This window comes from Pimephales promelas, chromosome 17 (genome assembly GCF_988280905.1).
Source record: "Pimephales promelas chromosome 17, fPimPro1.hap1.1, whole genome shotgun sequence".
NCBI lineage: Eukaryota > Metazoa > Chordata > Actinopteri > Cypriniformes > Leuciscidae > Pimephales > Pimephales promelas.
Genome location: NC_142785.1, coordinates 12,151,601 through 12,179,335, shown reverse-complemented (window position 1 = coordinate 12,179,335; position 27,735 = coordinate 12,151,601). Strand labels below are relative to the sequence as shown.

At 36.4% G+C, this 27,735-nt stretch overlaps 1 protein-coding gene across 1 annotated transcript; it reads left to right on the top strand.

Annotated features, from left to right (window-relative positions):
* Positions 1-378: 378 nt before the first annotated feature.
* On the top strand, positions 379-27,494 carry btbd16 (BTB domain containing 16). Its single transcript, XM_039691097.2, has 17 exons — positions 379-693; positions 7,476-7,524; positions 7,623-7,776; positions 14,246-14,351; positions 14,685-14,767; positions 16,384-16,503; positions 18,123-18,248; positions 19,748-19,859; positions 20,876-20,945; positions 21,108-21,238; positions 21,525-21,644; positions 21,884-21,969; positions 24,216-24,298; positions 24,492-24,566; positions 25,538-25,639; positions 26,672-26,860; positions 27,378-27,494. The coding sequence occupies exons 1-17, from the start codon at positions 635-637 to the stop codon at positions 27,441-27,443; spliced, it is 1,731 nt and encodes a 576-aa protein (XP_039547031.2). The 5' UTR covers positions 379-634; the 3' UTR covers positions 27,444-27,494.
* The last annotated feature ends 241 nt before the right edge of the window (positions 27,495-27,735 follow it).

Sequence of the window (27,735 nt, the reverse complement as noted above, 5' to 3'; positions counted from 1 at the left end):
TTGCCGACTGTATCTATGTAGCATTTGTTTGTTTTAGTAAGGAACATCATTTGTGTCATCTGATTCGACCGTAAGTGGACTGCGAAGTGGACTTCACAGGGTATTTCGCCATCTTAAGTGAGATTCCAATTCGAAGGGAACAAACATGTTCAGTTCGAAGGGCACTGCAAACGGCATAGGGACTAAGGGAACATCGATACATCACTTCACAGGAAGTCAGTGAAGTAGACTTCAAATGATAAACCGTGTTCAGGGAGTAGGGAGCAGTGAACACTGCATAGGGAGGGACCCTGTCAAATGGAACGCACCTTAACAGATCAAGTGACCCAAATGTATCCTAGCAACAAAACTCGTCAACAAGACGTTTAAATCATAGACCACAAACTCTACGGACATTAAAGTCTCGATCTCTCGCAGTCTTCATCCATCTGTAAAGTAAACGTTTTATTTTTTTTAAATATTTTTAGAGTTTATTCATGATAAATAGTGAGAAACACCTCGCTCATTACACATCTTTGGTTTTTAAAAGTTAATATTTGGGAACCTGATGTTGACTGTCAGTCAAGACAAGTGAAAGCATTTTTTTTTTTTTGATTTTTTTTTTTTTGGGGGGGGGGGGGGATATTTAAACAAAATGCTCATCCAGTGGAGTCATTTATCTGCCAGGAATATGCCACCCAGACCTCACACAAGGTGGGTTAATGCACAAGAAGTGTCATAGAATTACTAGAACAGGGTCCTAACTTTTTTAAAGTGTAAATTACAATCTTCCACTGCAGGGGTTTCATTCTTTTAGATCCCATGCATGGACACCCAAATATGATAAGTCATTAGTGACCCCATCCCAATTAGTAATTGAACTTTTATTAATTAATTTATTTATTTATAGCAGTTTTACTAGTTTTAAATGTTGTTGTTGTTGTTTTTGCTAATCAAATGCAATTGATTGATTGATTGCTTAAATTCTAGCAGCTTGTTTGAGATGCATCCTTGCCTCGCCTGAAATGAATGCGAGAGTAACTTAGGCAGCTGCAGTGAGAGGAGGAGTGAAAAAAGCGCAGGCAAGCCGGACAAATTTTGCTTCTCACAGTGGATCAGACACCTGTGAGATCAAAGACTGATATTGAGGGATTCACATGATTCACACTCGTGTTGCAAATAACTTATATGAAAATAAATATAACGAACAAGACACCCAAAGTACTTGTTATTTAATTACATTCCAAATATGTGTTTATCAATATTTTTTTTTTCTTTAAATGGTTAGATCACCCAAAAATCAAAACTAAGTAATGAATTACTCACCCCCATGCTGTACCAACCCATAAGACCTTCGTTCATCTTCGGAAGACAAATGAAGATATTTTTGATTAAATTTGAGAGGTGGATCACTGCTACATAGGCTGCCTAAGGGATTGAAACTTGACGGCCCAGAAAGTCATTGAAGGAAATGTTTAAATATTCCATGTGACTACAGTGGCTCAAGCATAAGATCATCAAACGACGAGAATACATTTTGTGAGGAAAAAAAACAAACAAAAATAACGACTTTATTCGACCATTCCTTTTCTTACAGTAATAATAAGTACATACTGTATAGCATAATCAACACACGGAGGCGCCAACGCGTGAACTGCAGCTCATCTCATAAATTAACCAAAACTTGCCTCACAGACGTGAGAAATATTTAGCCTATATATTATATTATATATACTATGAAATGTTTATTGCATGTCATTCATGTTCTGAATGTTTTGCTTCACAGTAGCCTGCACTTAAAATCTTTAGTCCAAGATTTGCCTGATGGGCAGATACCAAAGCATCAAGGCTGGAAGTTTAACAAATAGAGAATTTTGAAATAACAGTTGAAGATACAAAATGGCTTTTACAGAAAATTAATGTTTATAAATCCCCTGAACCGGATCTGATACACCCTAGGATCCTGAAGGAACTGGTGACTGCTGAACCGCTAACAGCACTATTTAACAAATCATTAGAGGATTCAGTTTTACCAAATGACATGGGAAAAGGCTCAAATTAGTGCAATTTTTATAAAAGGAAATAAATCTCTAGGAAATTACCAACCAGTTAGTTTGACGTCAGTTGTTAGTAAAACAATGGAAAAATTGATTAGGACATATTTAGTCAATCATATTAAAAAAAAAATTATTCAGTAGCAAACAATATGGTTTCATATCTGGGCGGTCAACCTCTCTTCAGTGACTCACAGTTTTTGACAAATGGTCACAAGCTTTGGATAGAGGACAAATAGTTGACTGTATTTATCTGGACTTTCAACTGTCCCACACAAAAGACTAATATCAAAGTTAACCCTCAGGTGCTTTTCGTTTCGGAGTCACACTTGTTATCTTCCCGGTCAAAAGTGACCGGACACCTATAGGTATATATATATATATATATATATATATATATACACCTATATGAAACTTTCTCCATCCCAGTAAAACCAATGCAATTTATTTTTGTTCTATAATATTTATTCTTTTTAATTTAGTATTTTGAGACAATTTAAATAAATTTTTTATTAATATTTATGCAATATTTATGGTTTTTTTTGCTATGGAAAAATATATATTATTTTCTATATATATTATTAGTATTATTTTTTTAAATATTAATGCAGTATTTTAGTTTAATATAGAGTCTAGGCCTTCAGAAAAAAAAAATATTTTTTGAAGAAAATTAGCACCATCTGGTTACAGTATAGAGAAAAAGCGTAGAATCATGGTGTAACCACTAGATGGCATGTTCAGCTCTCTATGGAGAGGCATGTGAATTCCCCAGCTGTTTATGAACACATTTTTTTGTTGTTGTTGTTGTTGTTGGTGGTGGATTTGTGTATATATAAAAAAACTATTTCTTATTAAAAAATGACAAAAAAACAAATATTCACAATTTTTTTTTCTTTTTTTTACAATTTCCCATTCATTTCCTATGGGGTCATTTTTGACCAAAGACCACAAGTGTGACTATTTTTTTAAAGACCACTTAGCATACTGAGATCATGACCTCATTTTTTTTTTGTGTGTTCACATACATAATGCCATAAAAGTCACCAAGTTTCGTAACATCGCGATGAAGCTGTGATTTTTAAAAATTCAAAACATACTTTTTGTAATCAAAATGTATTGTGTGTATGTGTATAAAAGTGTGTTTGTATGTGTGTGTGTTGGTGGGTGTGTCTGTTTTGCACTCTAGATGTTGTAGAGTGTCACTTTCTTGCGGTGTACTTTTTTTTTAGAATTGTGGCCGATTTGTAGATTGTACATACAAAAATTCTGAGAATTTTTTTTTGTGTGTCAATTTCCCATTCATTTCCTATGGGTCGTCATTTTTGACTGAAGAGCAAAAGCGTGAGTCATTTTATTACGATCACTTAAATTGCTCGAATCATGACCTCAATTTTTTTGTGTGTTCACATACCCAATGCCATAAAAGTCACCAAGTGTCGTAATTTTCTGAAGAAGCTGTGATTTTCAAATATTCAAAACAGATTTCTTTAATCACAATTTATTGGTGTTTTTGTGTATAAAAGTGTGTGTGTATGTGTGTGTGTAGGGGTGGGTATGTCTGTTTTGCACTCTTGATGTTTTAGAGTGTCACCCCTTCAATGCTGAGCACTTTTTTTCTGCATCGTGGCCGATTTGTAGATTGTACACACAAAAATTCTCAAAGTTTTTGTGTTTTTGTCAATTTCCCATTCATTTCCTATGGTCGGTCATTTTTGATAGCCTACGTCATACGTTATTTTATCAAAAATAAAACAAACTAAAGGCATAGCCTATGCATGAAGAAAACCATGATTCCGTAGCTGATGAAGACATTTTTACTATCTAATTGCTATATCTGCTCCGACACATTGGCGAGAATATCAGTTTTGTACATTATTTCGTTCTGTTTACCATCTTATTTATGAGGATGAATTGTATAACATGCCAATATTATCGCAGAACATATTTCACTTTCTTTTTGGAAATAGGCCTGTGTTAATTTGTATTTCTGTTGCAGGTCAATCAAATGGGTGTTCGTGTAGGTTGTTAACTGTCTTACAAAGACTTGCTTTGTGAAGTCTTCGTGTTATTTATGAGAGGCAGTATTGCCATTTATTTTACACAACCGTCTAGTTTGACACACTTTCACATGTTTTTTCCAACTGCCGACGGTGTCGCCATTTCTCATTTCACCCGTTTTTTTGCGAACGCCTAGGTCAGAGCTTGCGTGAAGCACATTTTACCGTCAAGTTTGCTTTTTATAAATACCAACTATTGTGTAGAGAGCGGCGCACGCCTTCTTTTGTGCGTACGCAACGTTTATAAATGAGGCCCCTGGTCCTTTCTCGACTTGCACTGTCGTCAGTTTATTAACACTCGTTCCACAATGCTTGTTTCGTTCCCACACGGCCCCACCCTGCTTGCCACAATCTTAATTAGGGCCCAAGCCCTGAAAGGGTGAAGGCCCTATTGTTTTCCTTGGGATTATTTTTCTTTTCTATTATTATTATTATTATTTTTTCTTACGAATATTCAGGCACTTTTGGGGCCCTTAACATGCTCGAAAACTCTTGAAACTTTGCTGAACCCGCGGCCATCAGAGCCGGGCTGAAGATGGTAACCGGGCGTGGCAGGGGGGCTCGACAACGCCCCCTGGAACAGGGTCCAAAAACTTGGTCCATAAATCAAACACGCTTGTAATAATATGAAACTCGGTACACATATAGATCTCATCGTTTCATATATACTTCATACTATTACTTTTTACCCCAGCCCAACAGGAAGTCGGCTATTGAGGGTTCTTTGTAAAACACACGCAATGCAAATTAAAGTACTCCTCTTCGAGCACTGATCCAAATTCAACGAAACTTGGTCAGCGTAAAGTCAAGACATTGAGGATGAAAGCTTGTGTGGGGATTTTTGATATCTCAAACGGTTTGGCCATTGCGAGGAAATGAAATTATGGCGAGAAACGTGAAACAGGAAGTGTATTATAACTTCTTTATACATTAACTGATCTTGATAAAACTTCAGCAGTGTATTCATTGTAAGGGGCCGATCACATGGATGTGACTATTGTGAGTCAAAGTTATAGCGCCACCAACTGGCAGCAGGAAGTGTGTCACTTTCAAAATGCTTTGAAATCAACCTTTTATTTTTACCCGATTTGCTTCAAACTTAATCTTTATAATGTAAATACACGGCAGATGTAGACCTGTGAATGGATTCTTGATATCTTTGATACTGTTGCCGTGGCAATGCATCAAACTTTGAAATTCTTTTAGGATGCTTTTGAGACTCTTAGCATGCTTCAAATTGCATGAAACTCAACAGACACATCACATTTATTAGCCAGTAGACATGTGCAAAGTTTCAGAAACGGGCGTGGTGCAGGGACTAAATAGCGCAACCTTTTGTCAAAAGTGGGGTTGTTAGTTTTATCTACATTTACAAAAATATGTACATTGTACTCCTCAAGCCGGACAACTTTCTAATTCATAGTAATTAGCTCGAACCAAGAGGAAGTCAGATATTTTTGTTTGAATGTGGAGAAAATCTCAAAATTTGGCCAGTCTTTCAGTGTCTCTGTATGTGAGTGAGAGAAGGGGGGCCTGTCAGGTTAATTTTAACCCTTTATTTGCTGTGTGCGACTTCTCTGGCATTTTGGGGGGCCTTAACATACTCTAAAACTCTTGAAACTTTGCACATGGGTCAGAACCCATGGCCATCAGGGCCGGGCTGAAGATGGGGGCTTGCACGAGCAGCGATTAAGACCCTGGGTATAGCGCCAGCAACTGACTGCAGGAAGTGTGTCACTTTCAAAATACTTTTAAATAACCCTCTTGTTTTTTTTTTGACCTGATTTGCTTCAAACTTCACTACTAGGGATGCACTGATACCATCTTTTTCAGAATCGATCCGATCCGATACCAAAAATGTAGATAACGATACCGATACCAGTGCAGTTTTTTTTTTTTTTGGGGGGGGGGGGGGGGGGTCAAGTAGAATTTCTATAACTCTGTGTGTTAAACTAATGATCACTTTTGCATGTTAAATACAATCTACTTAATACAGACAACTTCATTATAAAGATAAACAACAATTCCAAAAAATATATGATCATATTCTATGACAAAAAATGCTATTATAAACTAGGTTATATTAGTGGATAATACACATTGCTCTTTATATTCTTCTAAAATACATTAATGAAAAACAATATAACAAAAATCAAAAAGATAAATTATTTTAGATATAGTCATGGCTACTATAAAATTGAGACAAAATGTTTTAAATGTATTGTACCGATGTTTAATGAGGTAACAACATATGATAGATAGGACAGAACAAGAAAGGCAATTAATAATCTGTCATTGCGTCACTGCATTATGATATGAAAGGCTCAGTACAGTACAGCACAAAGTGCTTATGCGCATCCCGAGCGGAGAATGATGCGCTTGAAGCCACGTGGAGTTACAGCGCTGCGTGTCGAGTCCGCATTGAAAGGTTCAAAGCACAAAGGAAATACATATTGATGGACAGTGGATTATACATTATCTATCTATGCAATAGTTTATTGAGCCTTTTCAGGCGAGAGGTGAACATGCCAATGGTGGGAGAGGTGAACAGTCCTGACAATAGGCAGGGATGTGACACAATGACAGCCGTAGAAACTAGCTGAGTAGCAGTAGTACTAGCACTATGAAAGGTAGCTGGAGAGTAGTAATGCGACCTGATGATACTAACAGTTGCCAGACAGGAACTTCCAAGAACTACAGCAGGCACTCAGGGATTTCAGGCTCAGCACCAGGCTTGCTCCAAAGCAAAGAGTGTAAGCAGCCAGGGACACTCTGCTTGCAGGACTGGAACTACAGACACAGCACACTGGGCAGACAGGACAGATGACAGAATCAAAGTACAAAATACTTCTACAAATAAAACACTGTTGACCTTAGTCACAAGAAATAAACGATGAAGTATAACATCTAACGAACTGGCAAACACATGAGGGAAAGAGCACACATATAAAGGGAGCTAAGAACAAGAGGAACAGGTGACCACACTCAGGTAAACGAGGACTTAAACAAGGGAGCAGAGAACATGAGGAACAGGTGACACTCAGGCAAACGAGGACTCAACTAGACAAGAGGGTGTGGCACAGGGAAACAAGAAGGCAGGAACAAAGGAGCACATGGCAAACACAAACAAAACCACAAGTTCAAGCACAACACAAACATAGAGACATAAAACAAAGACAACACAGACAAAGCTGCCAGGGCAGAACCCTGACAGTGGCCCCCAGACCTCAGTTTGAAAACCCCTGCTTAAATGTATGCTATATTAGACACCAATATACTGTCCCTAATTGATTTCTCACATCAATGTGAATGTGTTTGTTGCACTTCAGAGATATAAAGCTTGTTCATTTTAAATGGCTACCCATTCTGTACTTTTGTTTTTCAGGTCGGTGCTAATAACCTCCTACATTTCACAACAAAACTCTACAAGAAGTGTAAGTTTGAATCTTTTTTGTGACTCTTTACCAAATATATTTCTTTGTCTTCGAAACTTTTAGCAAATCACAGTACTGTTATTCTATGATTCTAACAGGTGTCAGCTCGCTCACTAGGCCAGCGCACACAAGCTGGCCACACTAACCGCTGGCAGCTGCCTGGTGCTTTAGGCAGTGACCTATTGGGACAGGCACAGGTTCAGAAGGCAGATGAGTTCTGCAGTAAATCGTCAGACAGAAAAAATAATTCAGGTGAGTTGTGCAATTAGCCCATAAATGCAAACAAATTACACATTTTGGATCAGGAATATTACTAAAACTCAGATATAAGTATTAAGGAAATTTTGAACAATACATTATTCCATATAAATACATTTAATACATGAAACCTTTGATAACAATAAAATAATAAATATAATAAAAAACAATGACCATAAGTACATGTAAAACATCAGATCAAAAAACATGATAACACAATACAAAATATCTTATGAAGTATTTATTAGACCCACCAAATATCTAAACACTGTATATTTCATAAAGCTATACTGTACCAAAATGACTTTTAATCTCCAGATGTGACAGTTCTTACAGTAATAAATGTATGAAGAGACATGTTTAACTAATATTTCACAACCACAATGTGTCTTTCTGAATGAAAGAAAGAAAGAAACAAAGAAAGAAAGAAGAGTGATTAGTTAGAAAGAAAGATTAGTTAGAAAGAAAGAATAGTTAGAAATATTAGTTAGAAAGAAAGATAGTTAGAAAAAAGAAAGATTAGTTAGAAAGAAAGAAATATTAGTTTAAAAAAGAAAGAAAGATTTGTTAGTTAGAATGAAAGAAAGATTAGTTAGAAAGAAAGATTAGTTAGAAGGAAAGATTATTAGAAATATAGAGATTTATAGAGATAGCATGTTTAGCATGTTGGAAGTCATGTGTGCTAGCTAGAGTCAAAAGACCCAACCCCCATCACAAAATAATGTTCTGATGCTGAGATATAGCTGTTGCAAAATGGTTGCTAGGGTACTCTGTTTGGTTGCTTGTGAGTAGATTGGCAGCTGCCAATCATGAAACTCCAAAGACTGCTTATCAGGTATAATACACTGTAAAAATGAATATGCTTTATCTAATCAATAAAATTGTGGCAACAGATTACAAGCAATATTATTTATTAAATTGAACAAATTAGAATTGAGTAATAGTTAATCAAATTAACATTCTAATTAATTCTAATTTGTACAATTTAATTAATAATATTGCTTGTAATATGTTGCCACAATTTTATTGATTAGATAAAGCATATTATTTTTTTTAAGTGTACAACTTCCATGCCTCTGTGACATTCAGAATGGAAGATAGTCCTCTATGGATTTTGTTTGCTAAGGTGCTCGATAATGGTTGCTGGGGATGGGCCAGGAAGTGTTGAGGTGATTTATGAATGGTTGTTTGCTTCCCATAGTCAAACTTGTGTTAACCCCATCTCGATATGATGTCCTGAGGCAAAGATATAGGTCTTGCAAAATGGTTGCTAGGGTACTCTGTTTGGTTGCGAGGGAGTGGCTTGGCAACTGCTAATCATGAAACTCCAAAGGCTGCATGTCAGTATGAATGAAGATATCCCTCTCTGGATTTTGGTTACTAAGGTGCTCAACAATGGTTGCTAGGTAGGGGCTAGGAAGTGTTGAGGTTATTCGTGATTGGCTGTTTGCTCCCCCGGGCTGAACAAAACCACCCTTTTGTTTCAATGACACTTCTATCCAAAATTAGCCCTTTGATCTCTTTCTAATGGCAGTCAATGTAACTTGTTGCTAAGGTGCTATAAATGGTTGCTAGGGCATGGCTTGACAGCTTCATAATGATCCTGAGAGACTGATTGGTCGTCTGAGTAAAATGAGCCCGCCCCCTTGTCTCTATGACACTGCGATCCAGAGCTAAGTTCAATACAAAATCCCTATGCAATTTACCATAGCAGGAGAATCATATGTCTTTCATGGGCCGACCTTCGTCATAGTAAGTCAATAGTCAAGTTTCCACTTACGCATGCGTTTCCACTTCCCTGCCAGTAGCCCTTCAGCACTGCCCTAAACCCCGCCCCTTTCTGGATCAAATGACATACAACCCAACCCATTTCAGCAGGTATTATGAATTTATTTATTTTAAGTTAGGAAGATAGCATGTATATTAACTCACCGGCCGTGGCTGCAATAGTGTCCCGATTGTCACACGAGTCGCCAATACAATACAATATTGCGTCCGCAACTTTTTTATTTATTTTCCTAAACTTGAAGCATTGCTCGCTGATTGCTTAGCTTAGAAAGTTCAGCATAGATGTATTTTATAACATCCTCGTTTCTTTGTTTCTTACCTTTTCTTCTGGTCAAATGCTCAGAAGAGCTTTTGTATCTTCGACAGACCAGTATAGGCGATTCTCCATTTCGAGCAGCAATTATTTTGCACGACATAAAAAAATGAAATGTGCATCTTGCTTCAGATCATAAAGTTCCATAACACCGATGACTCCACCTTTTACCTTGAGCACGCCTCTAGCCCGAGCTGGCCCGCTTTGGCCCAAGGTATTCGACGGGCCAGAAATCCTGCCCGTTGGCCCTGAGTAAGCCCAAATCAAGCCCCGGAAGTAACAGTGGAAACGCGACTGGCCCTGGCACGCACTAGCACGGCTTGGCCCTGGCCCAGCAGTGGAAACGCGGCTAATGGGGCATTTTGGGCCACTCCTGCCCCCCATGTTCACTGTAAAATGTAACAAGTTGACTTTACTTAGAAAAAGTGAGGAAACCAATTGCCTTAAATTTTCCAAGTAAAGTATTGTATTAATTTTTAGTTGGCGCAACTTAATAGCATTTGTATAGACAACTTGTAAATCAAGTATACTCAAGTAAAGTTGACTCAAAATTATTAGTTGTGTTAACTTCTTATTAGAGTTCACATTACTTGGAAAAAATTAGGAAACCGATTGCCTTAAAATTTTGAAGTAAGCTGAACTAAACAAATTAAGTTAAGACAAAAAGACAAAACTGAACTCGGGTAAAACATTATTTATTACTCATCAATTGTCCTTATGCACAACAGTGAACTAAACAATGTCATTCAGACACCCCAAACAGTTTTTAAACAGTTTTTAAAACAATTTTATTCACAAAAACACATTGTTAGTCTTGTTAACCCTAAAGCAATTCAAATGTGCAGTGCAAATGCAACTAAAAAGCATCAACATTAGGGTAATGCAGGAAAATTGACACTTAAGTTGCAATGTAAAAATATGTTAAACAAAAGCATTTAACAATACAACTGTTATAAAACAAGAAAAACATTTTTAACCAAGGTTGACAAGTGACAATTTATAAATGTTTTGTGTATTTTAGAAATTTGTGTATTTTAGAAATTCTTACAGAGCCTGTCAGCCACTTCAAATGTGGCAAATCACTTTTTCAGCTGCATAGAAAAGTCATAGCACACCATTCCCGAATAATCCGCACAATTTGATGCCTCATTCGTGGGTCTGTGACAAAAGGTACGGGAGAAGTTGCAAACTTTTGGCGGAAAAAAAAAGGAATAGTAATAGTTGGGGATTTGCCTTTGGCAAGCACCCACTAATAATAAGTATGAGCAATAACAATAGTGATGCCTTGCCTTTGGCAATCACCACTAATAAGTATGCGAGAGAATAGTGTTGCTTTGCCTTTGGCAAGCACCACTAATATGAGCAAAAGCCACAGTGATGCCTTGCCTTTGGCAAGCACCACTATTAAGAATAATAAGTATGACGGATAACAATAGTGTTGCTTTGCCTTTGCAAACACCACTAATAATTTTAAATAGGATTTCAGAAAGTTGGCTTTTCCATGCCAACTTAATAAATCTCTTCAGTCAGTCTGTCAGTGCAGTGTGAGTCCAGACATTCTTACTTTTATTTATAAAACTTAACGAGAAAAAACCTTAGCAGGATAGATCAAATGTATCTATTATTAATGATGAAACATTCATGATGAAACATTTATTCTTCTGTAAGAGTGTTCAGATTTGGAAAAAGCTCTTTTATATCAAGGAGTAACCACTCGCATTAATGCGATGGGTTTTACCCATAATGCCACAGCGCGTCTTCAGCACTGACTTTTGCCAGAATCCTGGGTTTACCAGGGGGATACGAGTGCCACTCTATGCCAACCCGCCGACCTGGTGTCACAAACCTGGCATCATTTTAGAGATAGGCACCTGTAGGGTTTTGGCTTAGGAGTGGTATAAGAGGAATTGGCAGTTACGCACATGAACGGCCTTTACAAAACCCCCCCTTTTTTATTTAAAAGAAATAAGAAAGACAGTACTGCTTTTCATTCATGTGCCAGGCTTCTGTGAGTCTGTTTAATTCAAAATAATCAGAATATTGCGGTTACATAGAGGTGAACATGCTGAGAGGCGTCTGCTTGAATTGAATGCTGACAGACACTAAATATGCAGATGTTAAAATACACTCTCCACAAATAACAAACTGGTGTCCTATTATTTGTTAAAGCCGTGAAGGCAGAAAACTCCATGTTTTGTGTGTGTGTTTGTGTTATTTTCTAGAACTATTAAAGGGTTAGTGCACCCAAAAATGGAAATTCTGTCATAATTTACTACTCACCCTAATGCCATTCCAAACCCGTAAGACTTTTGTTCATCTTCGGAACACAAATTAAGATCTTTTTGATGAAATCTTAGAGCTTTCTGTCCTTCCATTGACTAACTGTTACACAACTACTACTTTGACATTTCAAAAAGTTAATAAAGAGATCGTTAAACTAATCCATGTGAATTGAGCTGTTTAGTCCACATTTTCTAAAGAGACTCGGTCGCTTTATGACCAGATTTAATTAAGGCTTTTATTCACATTTAAAATTGATCAGCGGACATAAACAGAAGCTCAGCCAAACCTCTTTGACACGCGAGAACAAACCTCATTGGTTCTCGCGGATGCTGAAACATGCTGTGTAACACAAGAATGAACCTCACTGGTTCTTGCACGTCAAGCTAACATTTCCGTTTACCACAACTGATGTGTGAATTGATGAATGTTTATATGTGAATAAAAGCCTAAATTCAATCAAGTGTTAATTATATAAAGCAAGCTGATCTCTCTTTGTCTCTTCAGAAAATTTGGACTAAACCACTCAGTTCATTGGAACGTCATGAGGGTGAATCGCCTAGTTAGTGACAGAATTTTCATTTTTGGATGAACTATTCTTTTAAATATGTTAATCAAATATGTTAATAAAAAATGTTGACATTCAGACATTTTGTCAGACATTGTCAGACATTTTTGATGACCATTGATTTCTATTTTACAAAATTACTTCTCAAAATATCTTCCTTTATGTTCCACAGAAGAAAGTCATAAAGGTTTGAAACAAAATTAGGGTAATTAAATAATTTTCACTTTTGGATGAACTATTCCTTTTAGCTATTATCTTGTTACACCGTTCCAGCAGGCCAGTGATAGTGGATTTCTATTTCTTTTTTGTCCAATACTTTGTCCATCTCTATTTAAAAATGTCCAACAAATGGCTACATATACAAAACTGAATAACTGAAACTAACAAGATCTATTGTTTAGAAAAAAATATTAACTATTCACAACCTTTTATTATAAAAGGGTTGCAACGATTACACACAAAATTATATATATATATATATATATATTAGAGAGAGAGAGAGAGAGAGAGAGAGAGAGAGAGAGAGAGAGAGAGAGAGAGAGAGAGAGAGAGAGAGAGATTAATTAGTATTAAAGGAGTAGTTCACTTTAAAAAATTTACCCCCATGTCATCCAAGATGTCCATGTCGAAAAGAAATTAAGGTTTTTGATGAAAACATTCCAGGATTTTCTCCATATAATGCACTTCAGTGGGGACCAAATGGTTCAAGGTCCAAAAGACAGTTTCAGTGCAAACTGCAAACTGTTCCAAGGGCTTTAAACGACACCAGACGATGAATAAGGGTCTTATCTAGCGAAACAATCGGTCATTTAAAAAATAAATTTTAAGAGTTTTAAAGTTTTAAAGTTTAAGTTTGCTAAGCACAAATGCTCGCCTTGCTCTGTTCTGTGATGAGTGTTTGTGACTCTCCTGTTCAAACTCGTTCATCAACATGAACAAATCTTTTTTCGAGTCATGACTCGAAGGGTCCTAGATAAGACTCTTATTCATCGTCTGGTGTCGTTTAAAGCCCTTTGAAGCTGCACTGAAACTCTCATTTGGACCTTGAACCATTCCAGAAAATCCTGGAATGTTTTCATCAAAAACCTTAATTTCTTTTCGACTGAAGAAAGAATGACATGCACATCTTGGATGACATGGAGTGAGTAAATTACCAGCAAAAGTGTTTTTTTTTTTGTTTTGTTTTGTTTTTTAAAGTGAACCACTCCTTTAATGAGAAGTGCAAAAGTATTCATAACATTATTTAAAAAAAAATATAGTACATTCATGATTTAAAAAGATAAGAACTGTCCAAACAAACATTGATCGCTGGAGTGATTACACAAAGCACATTTAAAAGGGTTGTTCGTAATTTGCACTCATTTTTCATTTTTTTCTCCCATTTTCATTAACGCACACAGCCATCTGTCACAGACATATGTTTGCTCAAAGCTCAAATATCTGGATATTCTTAAACACACACACACACACACACACACACTCAGATTTTCTCTCACTGTGTGTTTATGTTGCAGCTGACCCCATGGCACTCCACTGGCACGAGACTGCCGCTAGCGGCCCACATTCCCCTTTGCCATGTCTCGTTCACCCGCACTCGGCCTGCCGACGTGCCCGACTCTGGTATGTTGCCAGGGGCAAGTGGACTTCCATGACAACTGTTTAGCGGGGGAGAGAGACGGGCAGGCGAGGAGAGAGGGGGACAGTTTATCTCACTCCGGGGATAGATCAGTTGGAAACCTGCCGAGCCACATGCTATCATTATGGAGCAGGTTGGATAGCACATTAGAAAATGACAACTTTCAATTTGGTGGGCCTTTGAACACAAAGACTATCAGGAGGGGCCACAGAACACTTGGCACTCAAGCACAGTGGGATGAGAGGGGATTATAGTGACAAAGTGTGTGTGTTGTGTGTACATACAGTATAATGTCTCTCTTTTATCTTCATATACAGCAAAGATGTCACATGGTCTTCAAACACTCCAGAGGAACGATTTGATGTTTTGTCTCACAGAGTGACCCATAACGCTAAACCAGGTATGGTGTATTGGAAATCTAATTGGCTGTGTTTGCAAAGTCAGAAATCATTATTGCTAGTCCTCAAATTAAAGGTTTAAGGGACAGTTCATCCAAAAATGAAATTCTCTCTTCAGATACACACAAATTAAGATTTTTAGGAAAATAATCCATCTCTGTGAGTCCCTATAATGCCTCTGATTGGCTGACACTTGTTTGACACTTGAAAAAACACATCCAGCCATCATAATTGTAAAAAGCATAGGGTTAAAAGCTTAGGGGTTAAAAACCCTAAGCTTTTAACCCTATGCTTTTAGGATAGGCTATCACCTGGTGCTCAGAAGTCAATTGTTCCAGAAGTCTAATGGATTACCCTCACAATCACTGTGTGATCAATTTATTTGCAGAAACAAAGTCATATATTAATTCGGGGATGGCATGAGGGTGAATAAATTAGAGAATTTTGAAACTATAGACCCCTTTTGCGCCAACGTCACAGTTACGTCACAGCACTAGCTGGAGGCAAAACAAAGTGAAAACTGGAGGCGGCCAATACAAACCGGCTACATAATAAGGAGCTTAAATTATTGTTACTATTATTAAATGTCATCTTGTTATGTTGTCTGGTGCAAGAATTGATGAAAAATGAATATGCCGTATCTGGAATTTTTATTTCTAGAAAATATTCACATCATTAAAATCGCACTGTAATGTCACTCTTTTATATTGTTGTCGTCTTGGCGCTGGCTCGGCAGAACTGCGGATCATACACACAAGTCTTGTACAGGACCATATAGGCATCTAGCCATCAGTTTCTCTTTATGATCCTTTTCTCTATAAGGTAGGTGTAGAAGTCAGGCCACTCACCCGAGGTAACGTAACATTAATCCTGTCAGATCGTCCATTCATTGAGTGAGTGTGTAGACACCTATGGGTCAGCCAATCTGGTTCCATCCGTTAAAGATAACTTTTGGAAATAACAATCGCAGTCCTGGACACTGAGTGAACTTGCACATTAAGATAAAATCGGATTTACTCCAGTTATTGTTAAAAAACAAGCTAACAATACTTGCTAACTAGCGTTAGTGAAGCGGCCAGAGGGATCGTTCTGCCTCCACCTAAGCTCCGCCCACAAAAAAAACGTCACCATGTTTACCAACTGAAAAGGGGTCTATACCTTTAAGGATTTAAAAAAAAAAAACATGTTATACAGGAAAAAATATCTCTCAAATTATGTGATTTGAGAATAAAAGGTGAGTTGTTGTATTTCTCACCTGAGGATAAAAATGACTAAATAAATCCCATAGATTTACATTGAAGTATGGACCACCAGAGTAATATCTAGAGACCAGAATATTATCTGTGCATGGGTGGTCTCCTATGAACTCAGAACACCAAGCAACACCCTTTCAGATGCAACCATAGTGACTCCCTGACAATGAGCAACCCTATGGGTCATAGAGTCTTATGAATGTGCTGTTTTGATTTATAGCAATGCCATAGCAACCACCTACAATTCGCTAGCACAGTTACAGGGGACAAAATGCACTCACATTTCATTTCATATTTATATCTCACTGTCATTATTCTAAAATGATGATATACTATTCATATGTCCTTTTTGTTGATGTTCATAGATGCAGTACTGGAATGTCTGGGGGTCAGATGGAAGCTACATGGCTCCTTCCTGAGTAGTTCAGACACGTTAATTGAGTTGTATACCAACAGCAAGAGACAGCAGGATGTTGAGAGAGCAGGTATGGGGCTGTACAGCTCCCGTATCAATGCATTTAAAAAAAAATTGTTTTGTTTTTGTTTTGGGGTTTTGTTTTGTACGGAAGGTGAAAAAGACGTACAATTAAGTGTATTAAAAATGCATTACATTATATTTATATTGCACTAAAAACATATTTAAGTACATTTTTAATACACTTAATTGTACATCTTGTTCACCTTGAACGGAAAAAAAATAAAGTCAAAGTATTTCGAGATTAAAGTCAAAGTATTTCGAGATTAAAGTCGAAGTATTTCGAGATTAAAGTCGAAATATTTCGAGATTAAAGTCGAAAATTTTCAAGATTAAAGTCAGAAAATTTCGAGATTAAAGTCAAAACATTTCGAGATTAAAGTTGAAATATTTAGACGGATGACAGTACGAGAATACAGTCTTCCGTAGAAGCTGCGTGTGTGCTTGCCATTGTCTCAAATTGCCGCACACACAGGTATTCATAATGGCACATAGCGAGTTTCACGCTGTGTGTGCGTGTGATTGTGTGTGTGTTTGTTTTATCAAAGGAAATTCAACAGGTGACAATCTACCAGCATTACCATTAGAACATTATAAAATATACTAGACTATCAGAAAATCTCTCCTCAACCATTCAAATATGAGGAAATTACAGGATATGGCCAAATGATTGGATAGAGAATGGTGCATTTAAAATGTATCCAGAGCGTATTTACGGGGTGGGACACAGAACAGTTACTGTTGTGTTCTCGACCCAGATAGTGTTGCCCAGACGAGCACGAAAACACCTCAAAAACACTGTCACTAGCACCTGTGTAGAATTTTGTTGAAAGCCCAGATAAAAGTAAGCTTCTTTATTAATATTTTGAGATTAAAGTAGAAAAAATTCGAGATTAATGTCAAAACGTTTCGACTTTAATCTCAAAATTTTGCGACTTTAATCTCAAAATATTTCGACTTTAATCTCGAAATGTTTCGACTTTAATCTCGAAATGTTTCGACGTCAATCTCGAAATGTTTCGACTTCAATCTCGAAATGTTTCGACTTTAATCTCTTTTTTCAGTTTTTTTTTTTTTTTAATTTTGAGGTTCAGGGCTTCCGTAGTTTTAGGGTTTTTGTTTTCATTTTTTTTTTTTTTTGTTATTGTTGTTGTTGCTGTTGTGTGTTTTTTCATCGTATTGTTTTGTTTCAATAGTAAGCTTTTCATAATCTTAAAGCATAATTAGTCAACAATGTGCAATTTCAGAAATCACATTTGCCTGAACAGTGAACACGTAACCATAGCATCAATGTGCTGCATGAACACTATCAGTTAGGGGTACAGATATCACACACTTTACCTATACTGCCCTACAAAGCAAAAAGGCAGTAACTGCATTTTTGCTCAAACATTTGTTATTATCATTTTCATGACTTTCAAGGCATCCTTTGTCTCAATTCAAAACATCTTATCTCAAATGTGTGTCATTCTGCAGAAAAATGCTAGTCGTTTGTTGAGTAACTGCAAAAAGCCCGAGTTATAGTCATTTTTATCAGTTCTGAACTCTGCGTAGTTACTGCCTTTTTGCTTTATAGGGCAGTATAAATAGAGAAATTCAGGCTGTCCATTTTGTGTTGTGAAATTGCAGTCATTGGGAAAGACAGCAGAGTTAGTAGTTCTGCATCTGAGAGAGGACTTGTCTACAGGAAGTGGCTTCTCAGAGGTCCTTTGACTCTCCGACTGCCTGTCAAAGATGACTCCATCAATAAAGAGGGTACGCGCTAAAAAGGCATCATGTTTATTATATTATAGCGGTAGATGGCAAGTCGTGTCATCATCTCGTGTTGACTTGCTGTCACATGAGATTTCTGATAACTCTGAGATTGCTTGGGCTTCTCCTGTTCTAAACTGTTCTTATCTTTGCTGTATACTCTTCTATGATGTGCTGCTATGCATGGTGTTAATGTCTTTTAATTTTTTTTTTAGTTCTGTAAAGCACTTTGGTCAGTCATTGGCTGCTATAAAATGTGCTATATAAATACAGTTTTTTTTTTATTCGCTTTTTTCACAAGTAAGGTGTACATTTTCAAAACTCTTAGTACAAAAATCCAAACTGATCACACTTGTAACGCAGCTAGTCATTCTTTCAAAACCTGATGTAATGCTTTCAGTCAGTTGCACATGTTTTCAGTCCACATAATCATTATTTCAAACACAAGATTATTGTAATATGTAATGAGAACATTTGGTTTAATCACTGAAACACTCAACAATATGATCTTCTTTCAGTTTAGTACTTTTAAAAATCAGTTCATCCAACAGCAAACAATGCAAGATACATGTTTCAAATCGGCCTTAGAAGTGCTGAAATGAATATGCTACAGTACTATAAAAGACAGATTACACAGTTTTACTGTAACATTAGGCAATACACTTAGTACCCAACATTTACGTACATAATCTATAATTTCCAAATATCCATCATATATGTAGGCCTAATCAAGTGAAGGATCAATGAAGACATCCTCTACAATCATTTAGGCAAATTATAGTTTTTATTTTTCAGATAAAATTGTAACATAGGTATACTTTCTTTAATGAAATGTAACTACGTAAATACAGTAAGAACAAAACATAACATTTAGTGCACACATTACTGTATATAGTGGCCAATTGTGGTTACCGCTATGTGAAATCAATTAGCTATAACGAGTATTCATCATGTAATTTACTTGTAAATATTCATTCAAACACACATTTTATTTCTGTAGTTCTCAAAATCCATATACTGTATATTGCTGAATTGAAAATCTATAGGTTTACCAAATGATTAATTGATTAAACATTAAGATCAGTTGGATTAAATAATAGACAAAAGTATTAAACTGAACAAAAAGAGATGCAAATCAAAAGTTTGATAGTAAGAGCTTTATGAAAGGCAGTTACTGTGAATGAAACAATAATGTAGATGAAACACTTATTTTGTGTTGTGAAAAGGATACTTTGTGATTGTGTGAATTGTACTAACACAGTTGAAAACATGATGAAATGTTTGAAAAAAGGGCACTTTTGATGATCTGTTGTGATATTAGCACTAAGAGTTTTGAAAATGTACACCTTACTTGTGAAAATAGTACCAAAGCGAATAAAACAAACTGTAAAATGAACTTGAACTTGATCTAAGTGTACTCTCAGAGATATTGACTGATGAGGGGGCACACAGTGACAGTTTAGAAATAAAAGAGTTATGTAAGAATGTCTCTTGTGTTCCAGCATTGTCTTTTGCCCTGCGTACACTGTATGACCCCGAGGAACGCCCTGATGAGTGGGGAGAGGCCGTACTCTCCACTGCTTCATTACTGGGAATGTCAAACCTCTTCCAGAAGTGAGTATTAACGTGTGTTAACCGTGTGTGTGTGTGTGTGTGTGTGTGTGTGTGAAAATAAACACTAATCCAGAAGTCCATAATGTCACACCCTGGTCTTTAGAGAAGTTTGTTTTGTCCAGTTTTAGATTAATTCTTATACAGTACGTTGGGTGGAACTGAATGTGAATTTTGGCACTGCAGACAGTCACTAAAATGTTTTTGTTCCACCCAGCCGAGTTTAAACTACAACATGCATTGCATCACAGTCCATGTCTCCCATGGGTGCATCAATTTGTAATTATGCATATCAAATTTTATACACTCACAATTTATTTACATGTTTAGTTTTGAAATGAATACACAGTGTTGTATGATATATCAAACATTATTTAATTTTGAGGCTGATGCATATGATTTAAAAAAAAAAGGTTACACTTTATTTCGATAGTCACTTTAGATGTTCTACTAATTATAAGTAACTTTTCAACTACATGTCAAGTAACTCTCATTAGAGTATTAGTATATTATTATAGACTGTCAGTAGACTGTTGGGTTATGGTTAGGTGTTAGGGTTCGGATTAGGAGAATAAGTTTACTTGTAGTCGCCAAGTTACTTTTGGTCAGTTGAATGATTTGAAAATAAAGTGTTAGCAGATATTAAGCTGACAGTCTACTAATACTCTAAACACAGTTAGTTGACATGTAGTTGAAAAGTTACTTATAGTTAGTAGAATGTCTGAAGTGGATCGAAATAAAAAAAAAAAATTGGGGAAACCTGTTTGGAAATAATTATAGCGGTGTTCATACGCAGGATTGTGGATCTGAAGAAATTCTTAAAGTTGGCAAGAAATAGAAGTTGCACTTGTATTTTCTTCCCTATTATTACATATCTGAGTCAAATGCTTCTCTAATAAGAAAATAAATATTGGACAGGACTTGATTACGTCCATCAGGAATTGATTTGATCGTTGAAACGTGGTGGTTTGATATTGGTATAGATCTTATGTGAGTGACAGGTTGTCCCACTCTCCCAGGTGTCTTATAGAGATGATGGCACATATCTCGTCTTCGACTGTGTGCAGCTTTCATCAAGTGTCCTGCAAGGTAACTATTATTATTATTATTATTTGTGTTGTTGTTATAAAACTATATGAAATGTATCCTATTCCTATTCCATCCTACTCTATTGTTCTTTAAATGACCAATGGGGGGAGCTCTGTATTCAGCTCTGTGTATAAAGGTCTAACCTCTTTCTGTGTTTTTCAGTTTAAAGAGACTTTTCTCCAGAGAGCATGTGAGCGCTGGTTGGAGCTGTTCCTAGTTACCGAACTCTCCTTCCACATAAAACTCAAAGATTTGCCTTTTGACCTCATGCTGAAGACCCTGCGTTGTCCAAGGTCTCATACTTTTTCTCAACCTTTTTAAGAGTATCACTGGCAATTCACGGGAAACACTTGCATATGATCTTCCTTGATTGCATTACTTTTGCATATAATATACGTATATCTCTTTTTTTTCTGTAAATTTTTTGGGTGATGCATGTCCTGGCAATTCTTTGCAAGTTTTTAAAGCACTTTTCTGAGCTTGAAATAACCTTCTGCATAGATAATGACTATTTAAAATGCATCAAAAATGAGCAGATGGAGCAAATCAGCAGGAAACTAATAAGGTCTCTTTGTCTAGACTGTTTACATCTAATGAATACGAGGTCTTGAGAGCAGTGCTGTACTGGCTGTACCTGAAGTTAAACCCCCTCCGAGAGACCCTACCTGCCCATAGCACCATCATCCACTTCTTCTCCAGGTACATAACCTCCATCAAACCATTTACAGCTATCAGCAACAACACAATGCACATGGTCCATTAGTATAATATAAGTCAGTAAAAACCCCATTTACAGAGGACATTACAATAATTCAATGACTTCAATTGTGCAGCAAACTATGCATTCTTTTTTAAATGACCTTGATACTGCTTAGCTAGTTTCATGCACATATGCTGTTTGTAATGACATCCCTCCATCATGTATCTGTCTGCTTCAGGGAAACGGCTGTTTTCTTGGAACAGCCTCAGGGTCAAAAATACATCACTATATTTCAAGCTCTTCGTATGCATGGCATTACTGAATGTAAGTTTTGAAGGTTTCACAAGCTAACACCATCTACAACATTAAAATGAAGTATACAACTTTGATTTTTCACCTAATCTCCTAGTACTGTTGCATTGTTAGCTTAAATGAAAACAGACAGTTTGGCAGATTAATGAGTATATCTGACAAACAGTGTGTCCCAGCTACAGGCTCACGTCATGGACACAATCAGAACTACATCCACTTGACATCCAACACACACCCAGAATGTGATATAACCCACTAGACATGACAACTCTGTCAGCTATTCAGAAAACGCCTCATAAACACTGTGGATACGTTTAAGGGATATGTTTATCCAAAAAAGAACATTTTGAAAACATGTGCTCACCATCATGTTTTACCAAACTTGACTTTTTTTATTTGATTATGACTTACTTGACTATTTTTGGGGGGGCCATAAATTCCAATCAGATGGGTTCTACAGTAATTTACATGCAACCAAATAATAATACGGATTGAAAAGACTTAAATGGAATTTCATTCGGATTGGAAAGGGTAGACCTGACATAAGAATCAATCAGATCAATAAGAGAGAATTAAGCTTGTAAACCCTTGACTGTTTTCTCAATTGGATCCCAAACGTTTGGGTTTATATATAAATAACTTTCAAAATTGGGATTGGATTCATTCTGACCGACTGATGAAAATGATTTAATGTAAACATAGCTAATGTTGTTTTGGACCCCTATTGAGTTTCATTGTACGGATGATTTTTTTTTTTTAAGAAAACTGTTATCATTTCTTCAAACTATATTAGTTTGTGTTGCATAGAGGGAAAGCTATCCCTGAACTATCCCTTTAAAATAAAATGCTCTGTGGCACTTTCATGACATTGATGAGTGCAAGACATATCAAATTGACACTCAGAATAAATACCTATTCACCTGAAAAAAAAAAGATGGGGAAACCTGTTTGGAAATTAAAGCTGCAAGCAGCGATTGGCGGGCCCTCGCACCTGTAGCACGTCGGAGTCTGAGGCGGCCGCGTTGCATATTTTGCAGCTCAGCCAGTGCGGCTGTGCATTTGCTATGCCGCTTCGTTAAAGGTCACTTCCTGTTGCCAGCAGGTGGCGCTATGACTGTGGGTAAATGTCGGCATGTAGATTTGTTCAGAGCGGGACTCTTGTCAAATGTGTAAAATTTCGTGCAGATCTGGGCATTTACAGCCAAGTTACTACAACTTCCTGTTTCATGGCGAATCATCGACGCCACGAAAACGCCCATTGACGAAAATGCGCACATAGCACAACTTTACATCGTCGGTGCCTTTAGAAGGCACAGCAGAAATTTGAAGTCGATCCGACTAAATCCCTAGGAGGAGTTCGTTAAAGTACGGAGTGTGTAAATCGTCCCAAAATGGGCGCCAAATTCAAAATGGCCGACTTCCTGTGGCGTTTAGGGTATGGGTTCTTGAGGTTTTTTTGTGCGTCTTGATATGATACACGTCCCCACCAAATTTCGTGCTTGTAGGTTGAACGTGGACGAGGGGCAAATTTTTTGCAATTTTCTAGGTGGCGCTAGGGAGCCATTTTGCCACGCCCATCCGCGAAAAAAAAAAATAAAAAATAAAAAATAACCCTAACAATTTCAATAGGGTCCTCGCACTGTTAGTGCTCGGGCCCTAATAATTATTAGCGGACAGTGTTCATACGCAGGATTCTGGATCTGAAGAAATTATTAAAGTTGACAAGAAATGGAAGTTGCACTTGTATTTTCTTCCCTATTATTACATATATCTGAGTCAAATGCTTCTCTAAAAGGAAAAAAAATATATTGGATAGGACTTGATTACGTCCATCAGGAATTGATTTGATTGTTGAAACATTGTGGTTTGATATTGGTAGATCTTATGTGAGTGACAGGTTGTCCCGCTCTCCCTCAGTAAACACGAAGAGAAGAGATGTCACTCTAAGATTATGAGGGCACATGAATTTAAAAAATAATGATATATGTATCATTTATAATAACAATATTCTATTAAAAAAACTTTTCACAGTTTAAAAATCACATTTGAGGAATAAGCATGTAATTTGAGTTTAAAACAAAAAGGGATTGTCAATTAACCACACACAATACTTGTTGGGAGAAGTAGCTTGTTACTGGAAAAGCTGCACTGCTGTAACAAAACTGATAAAGCATGCTCAAGTTACTAGCGCTGCTACTTTTAGTGTATTACCAGAAACTATATTTGAGTTGTGTTGTTTATGTGTGTTGATGTCTCAGGGCAGCATCTGCAGGAGCTGCAGAACATCAGAGTGCTTCCTGAATCCTGGCTGCTGAGAATCCTGTCAAACCATTATCACACTGTGAGCATGTGTAGAGACCTCAAACACAACACCATATTCAACCCACCCATTACTCCAGATGTAGTGCCATACTTAATTTATGACCTGCTTGTTTCAAAGCAGCTTTATATACAGTACATTGTATTTGACTTTTGAGTGAGCAAGTGAAAAGTAATTAATTAACTTCATGGTTAATCTGTGTTTTTTTCCTTAGCTTCACAGCGGGGGCGATATGGTCGTGACCGACTTCTCCAAACAAGCCATTCGGTTTGGAATGATCTTTGATGGGGTGCAGTCCACTTTCTAATTCTTTAAAGGGGTCATGAACTGGCTTTTTATTTTTTTTTTAATTGTTGTTTGAGGTCAACTTATGACGTTCGCTTGGTTTTTACATTAAAAAGATCAAAATGAATAAGCAATAGGCTATTTACACCTATGGGGCATGTTGTCACATTTCAACATTTCTTTCAGGGTAAATCAAGAAAAAAGTATATACTGTATTAATAAAACAAAACCACATAATTGTACGAGACATGTGGGAAATTAATGTGGGAAAAAATAAATACTCTAAATAGATTTGCCACAAACTGAGAAAGTCAAAAAGCGTTACGTTGTGCCCGGCTCTCCCCTATGTGAGATTCAACACATTCTTTCTGTTGTGTGACTGTGTGGAATTTCTTTGAATTGCCATGAATTTAATTCCACTTCCTGTCATTCCAGATCCAATTCAAATTTCTGTGGGGCGGAGTCAATTCAATTCAAATTCCAATTCATGAATTGAATGGATGCCAATTCTGAAATTCTGAATTTTGCACAAGCCTGATTTCTACTAGTAAAAAATCCATTCTTGATAAACAATTTATTTTGAATGGCAGCCTATGGTGACATTCTACTAGTGAAAATACAGTTGTTGATATCAAGAATTAAATTGTTGATATCAAGAATTACATTGTTTGATATCAACTATTAAATTGTTGATATCAAGAATTGAATTGTTGAAATCAAGAATTCATATCCTGGAAATGAATGAAAGCTAAAACGGCATGTGACCTTAGATGTCAAAAGCTCAAGGAAAATTTGATTTCTCAGTTCATCACCCCTTTAACACAGATGTGTTTCTAGCTCCATGCTTTTCTGTCCTTCAGTCACTCGCTATTTCTGTTGTTAAAATATAACGAAAGTCAATCCATTTTTTAACCTGTTATGTGTTAGTGCTCTTTTACTTGCTTGTAAGGCTGTATTTTGTGTGTTGCCATACAGGAACAAGAGTGCTGCACTCAAACCATCAGCCTTTGTGGTTTTTACTTTCTTCTCAAAGCTGCTAAATTGGGCGAATCAGATACGTACAACTTCTCCTTTGAGGTTAGAGCATTTTAAGTGTTACGTGTGAGGTTAGAGTATTTAACGTGCACTTGTAGTAGACTTCAAGTCTTAAAAGTATATTAAAAAACTGTATTTGCAGATAATATAATAATAAATACAAGCCCACTTAAGTACAGTACAGATTTCTATGGAAGCTTGGAAGTTTCCCACAGAACAAACATTTTTAAAGGATAATTTTGACTTTTTATCTCACATTAAGATATAAAGCCAGATATAAAGTAAGAATTGTGTGATATAAAATAGCAATTGCGAGTTATAAGTCCAACTCTACAGAAAAACTACTGACTTTTTCCACAGAAATGCAAGTTTATATCTCACAATTCAGACTTTATAACACGCATTGCGAGTTTATATCACGCAATTCTATGATAAATCAGAATTGAGAAATGTAAACTCGCAATTGTGAGTAAAAAGTCGCAATTACCATTTTATTTTTTATTCTGTGGTGGAAACAAGCTTCCACTACTGTATATTACTTAATTTAAAGTATATTTTTTCAGCAGTAAGTACTCATTTTTAAAAGTATCCTAAAGTTTAATTATTTTTAACAGGGGGACCTTATACCTTGTAATGCAAGTATCCACCAGATGGCACTTTCAGATGGAGCCATCATTGTATGTAACTGGTGGTGTTCATTTTAATTTGTAAATATAAAGATACAGTTTACCCAGAATACTGCCATCATTCATGCACCTTTGTCGTTTCAAATCTGAATTTCTCACAACCCACAAAAAAAACAAAAAAACAATGAGGTCTGGGGCTATAAAAAAAGACCCAAATGAAGTCCATACAAAACCAAATTTAAGTCATTGCTGCTTTGATCATTGTAGTAAACCTGCCTTTGTGGCTTGACGCATCATATTTGAATGTCTGCATGAATTCCACAGAGGAAAACAAACTCATGTTTTGGTGAATATGACCAAAATTTTATATTTTGTGTTAACTATTCCTTTAAAAGATATTGCATCTTCTCTCACCCTCCTGTCTCTCTGTCTCCCCCTGTGTGTGTAGAGGTTAAGACACTGGGATCCTGCTGTATCACAGTCTTCCATAGTGAGCCGTCCATACTGTATGAGGCCAGATCGATTGGTGAGCTATCACATCACAGTGCAAAGCTTCGCCAATGGCAGTTGGCAAGAGCACAGCAGTGGACCTGTCAGTCAAGAGTTTGGCTTATGCAGACGCCTCAGTAGAAGCAAGGTAACAACACAAACAAAACAATGAAAACTAAAGAAAGTGCAATGATTGGTTTGACAGGATAATCTTAGGCCTGTTGCATGAAGCCAGTTTCAGTTAGTTTGAGCAAACTCTGATTTTTCAGGCTCAATTATTGTTATTATTTTAAAGTGTATGGATGTGTATGTTTTTGTCAACTCTAAACCTACTGTGAAACTCAGAGTTTGTTCAACTAGCTTTATATTATAAATATATGCAAGTTAAAAAAATCTTAAAATAAATGCTTAAATAAAATGAATAATGTTTATTTCACTTATTTCAAAATAGTTTATGGTATTAGTTAACTATAATTGCGCTGATAATAGTTTTTTTTTTTTTTTTTTGTAGTCTTAACATTATTTAATCATTATTACTGTATTATCTTTTCAAAAACCGGATCTGTATATCAGAAATCTTTGGTCAAGCTGTACAGAAAACAATACACTTTTACAATTTACAATTACAAAGTTACAATTTTCTAATTTGTCGTTTTTTTCAACAGCCGTTTCAGATTGAAGGAATTTTCCAACCCATCTTGGTCACGTTTTCTCTGGCATTCCCATTTTGATGGTTCCTCTGTCTGGACTTTTTGCTGTTAAATAAAACAAACATCAATGCATTTCATAGTAAATATATTAATGGATTATACCCAATGTCAAAATGCTATACTACATATGCTTTAAGAACTGAATTATACATGAGTAATGCACGTGCGTGTTTAATTATTGATGGTTTTTTTAAACGATGAGTTTATATAACTTAAGTTATTGCAAAGATACCCAGCATTAGGATATGTAACGTATGTCCACTTGACTAAAAATAATTAACTAAACTTAAACATGAACAAGACTCACCAACAG

What these genes read in the sequence shown, in the direction of transcription:
- btbd16 (XM_039691097.2), top strand. Translation starts at nt 635, where the DNA reads ATGCTCATCCAGTGGAGTCATTTATCTGCCAGGAATATGCCACCCAGA. An exon ending in TTCATCAAGTGTCCTGCAAG is followed by an intron (nt 20,946 to 21,107) that starts GTAACTATTATT and finishes TGTGTTTTTCAG; the next exon opens with TTTAAAGAGACTTTTCTCCA. An exon ending in TATGCATGGCATTACTGAAT is followed by an intron (nt 21,970 to 24,215) that starts GTAAGTTTTGAA and finishes TTGATGTCTCAG; the next exon opens with GGCAGCATCTGCAGGAGCTG.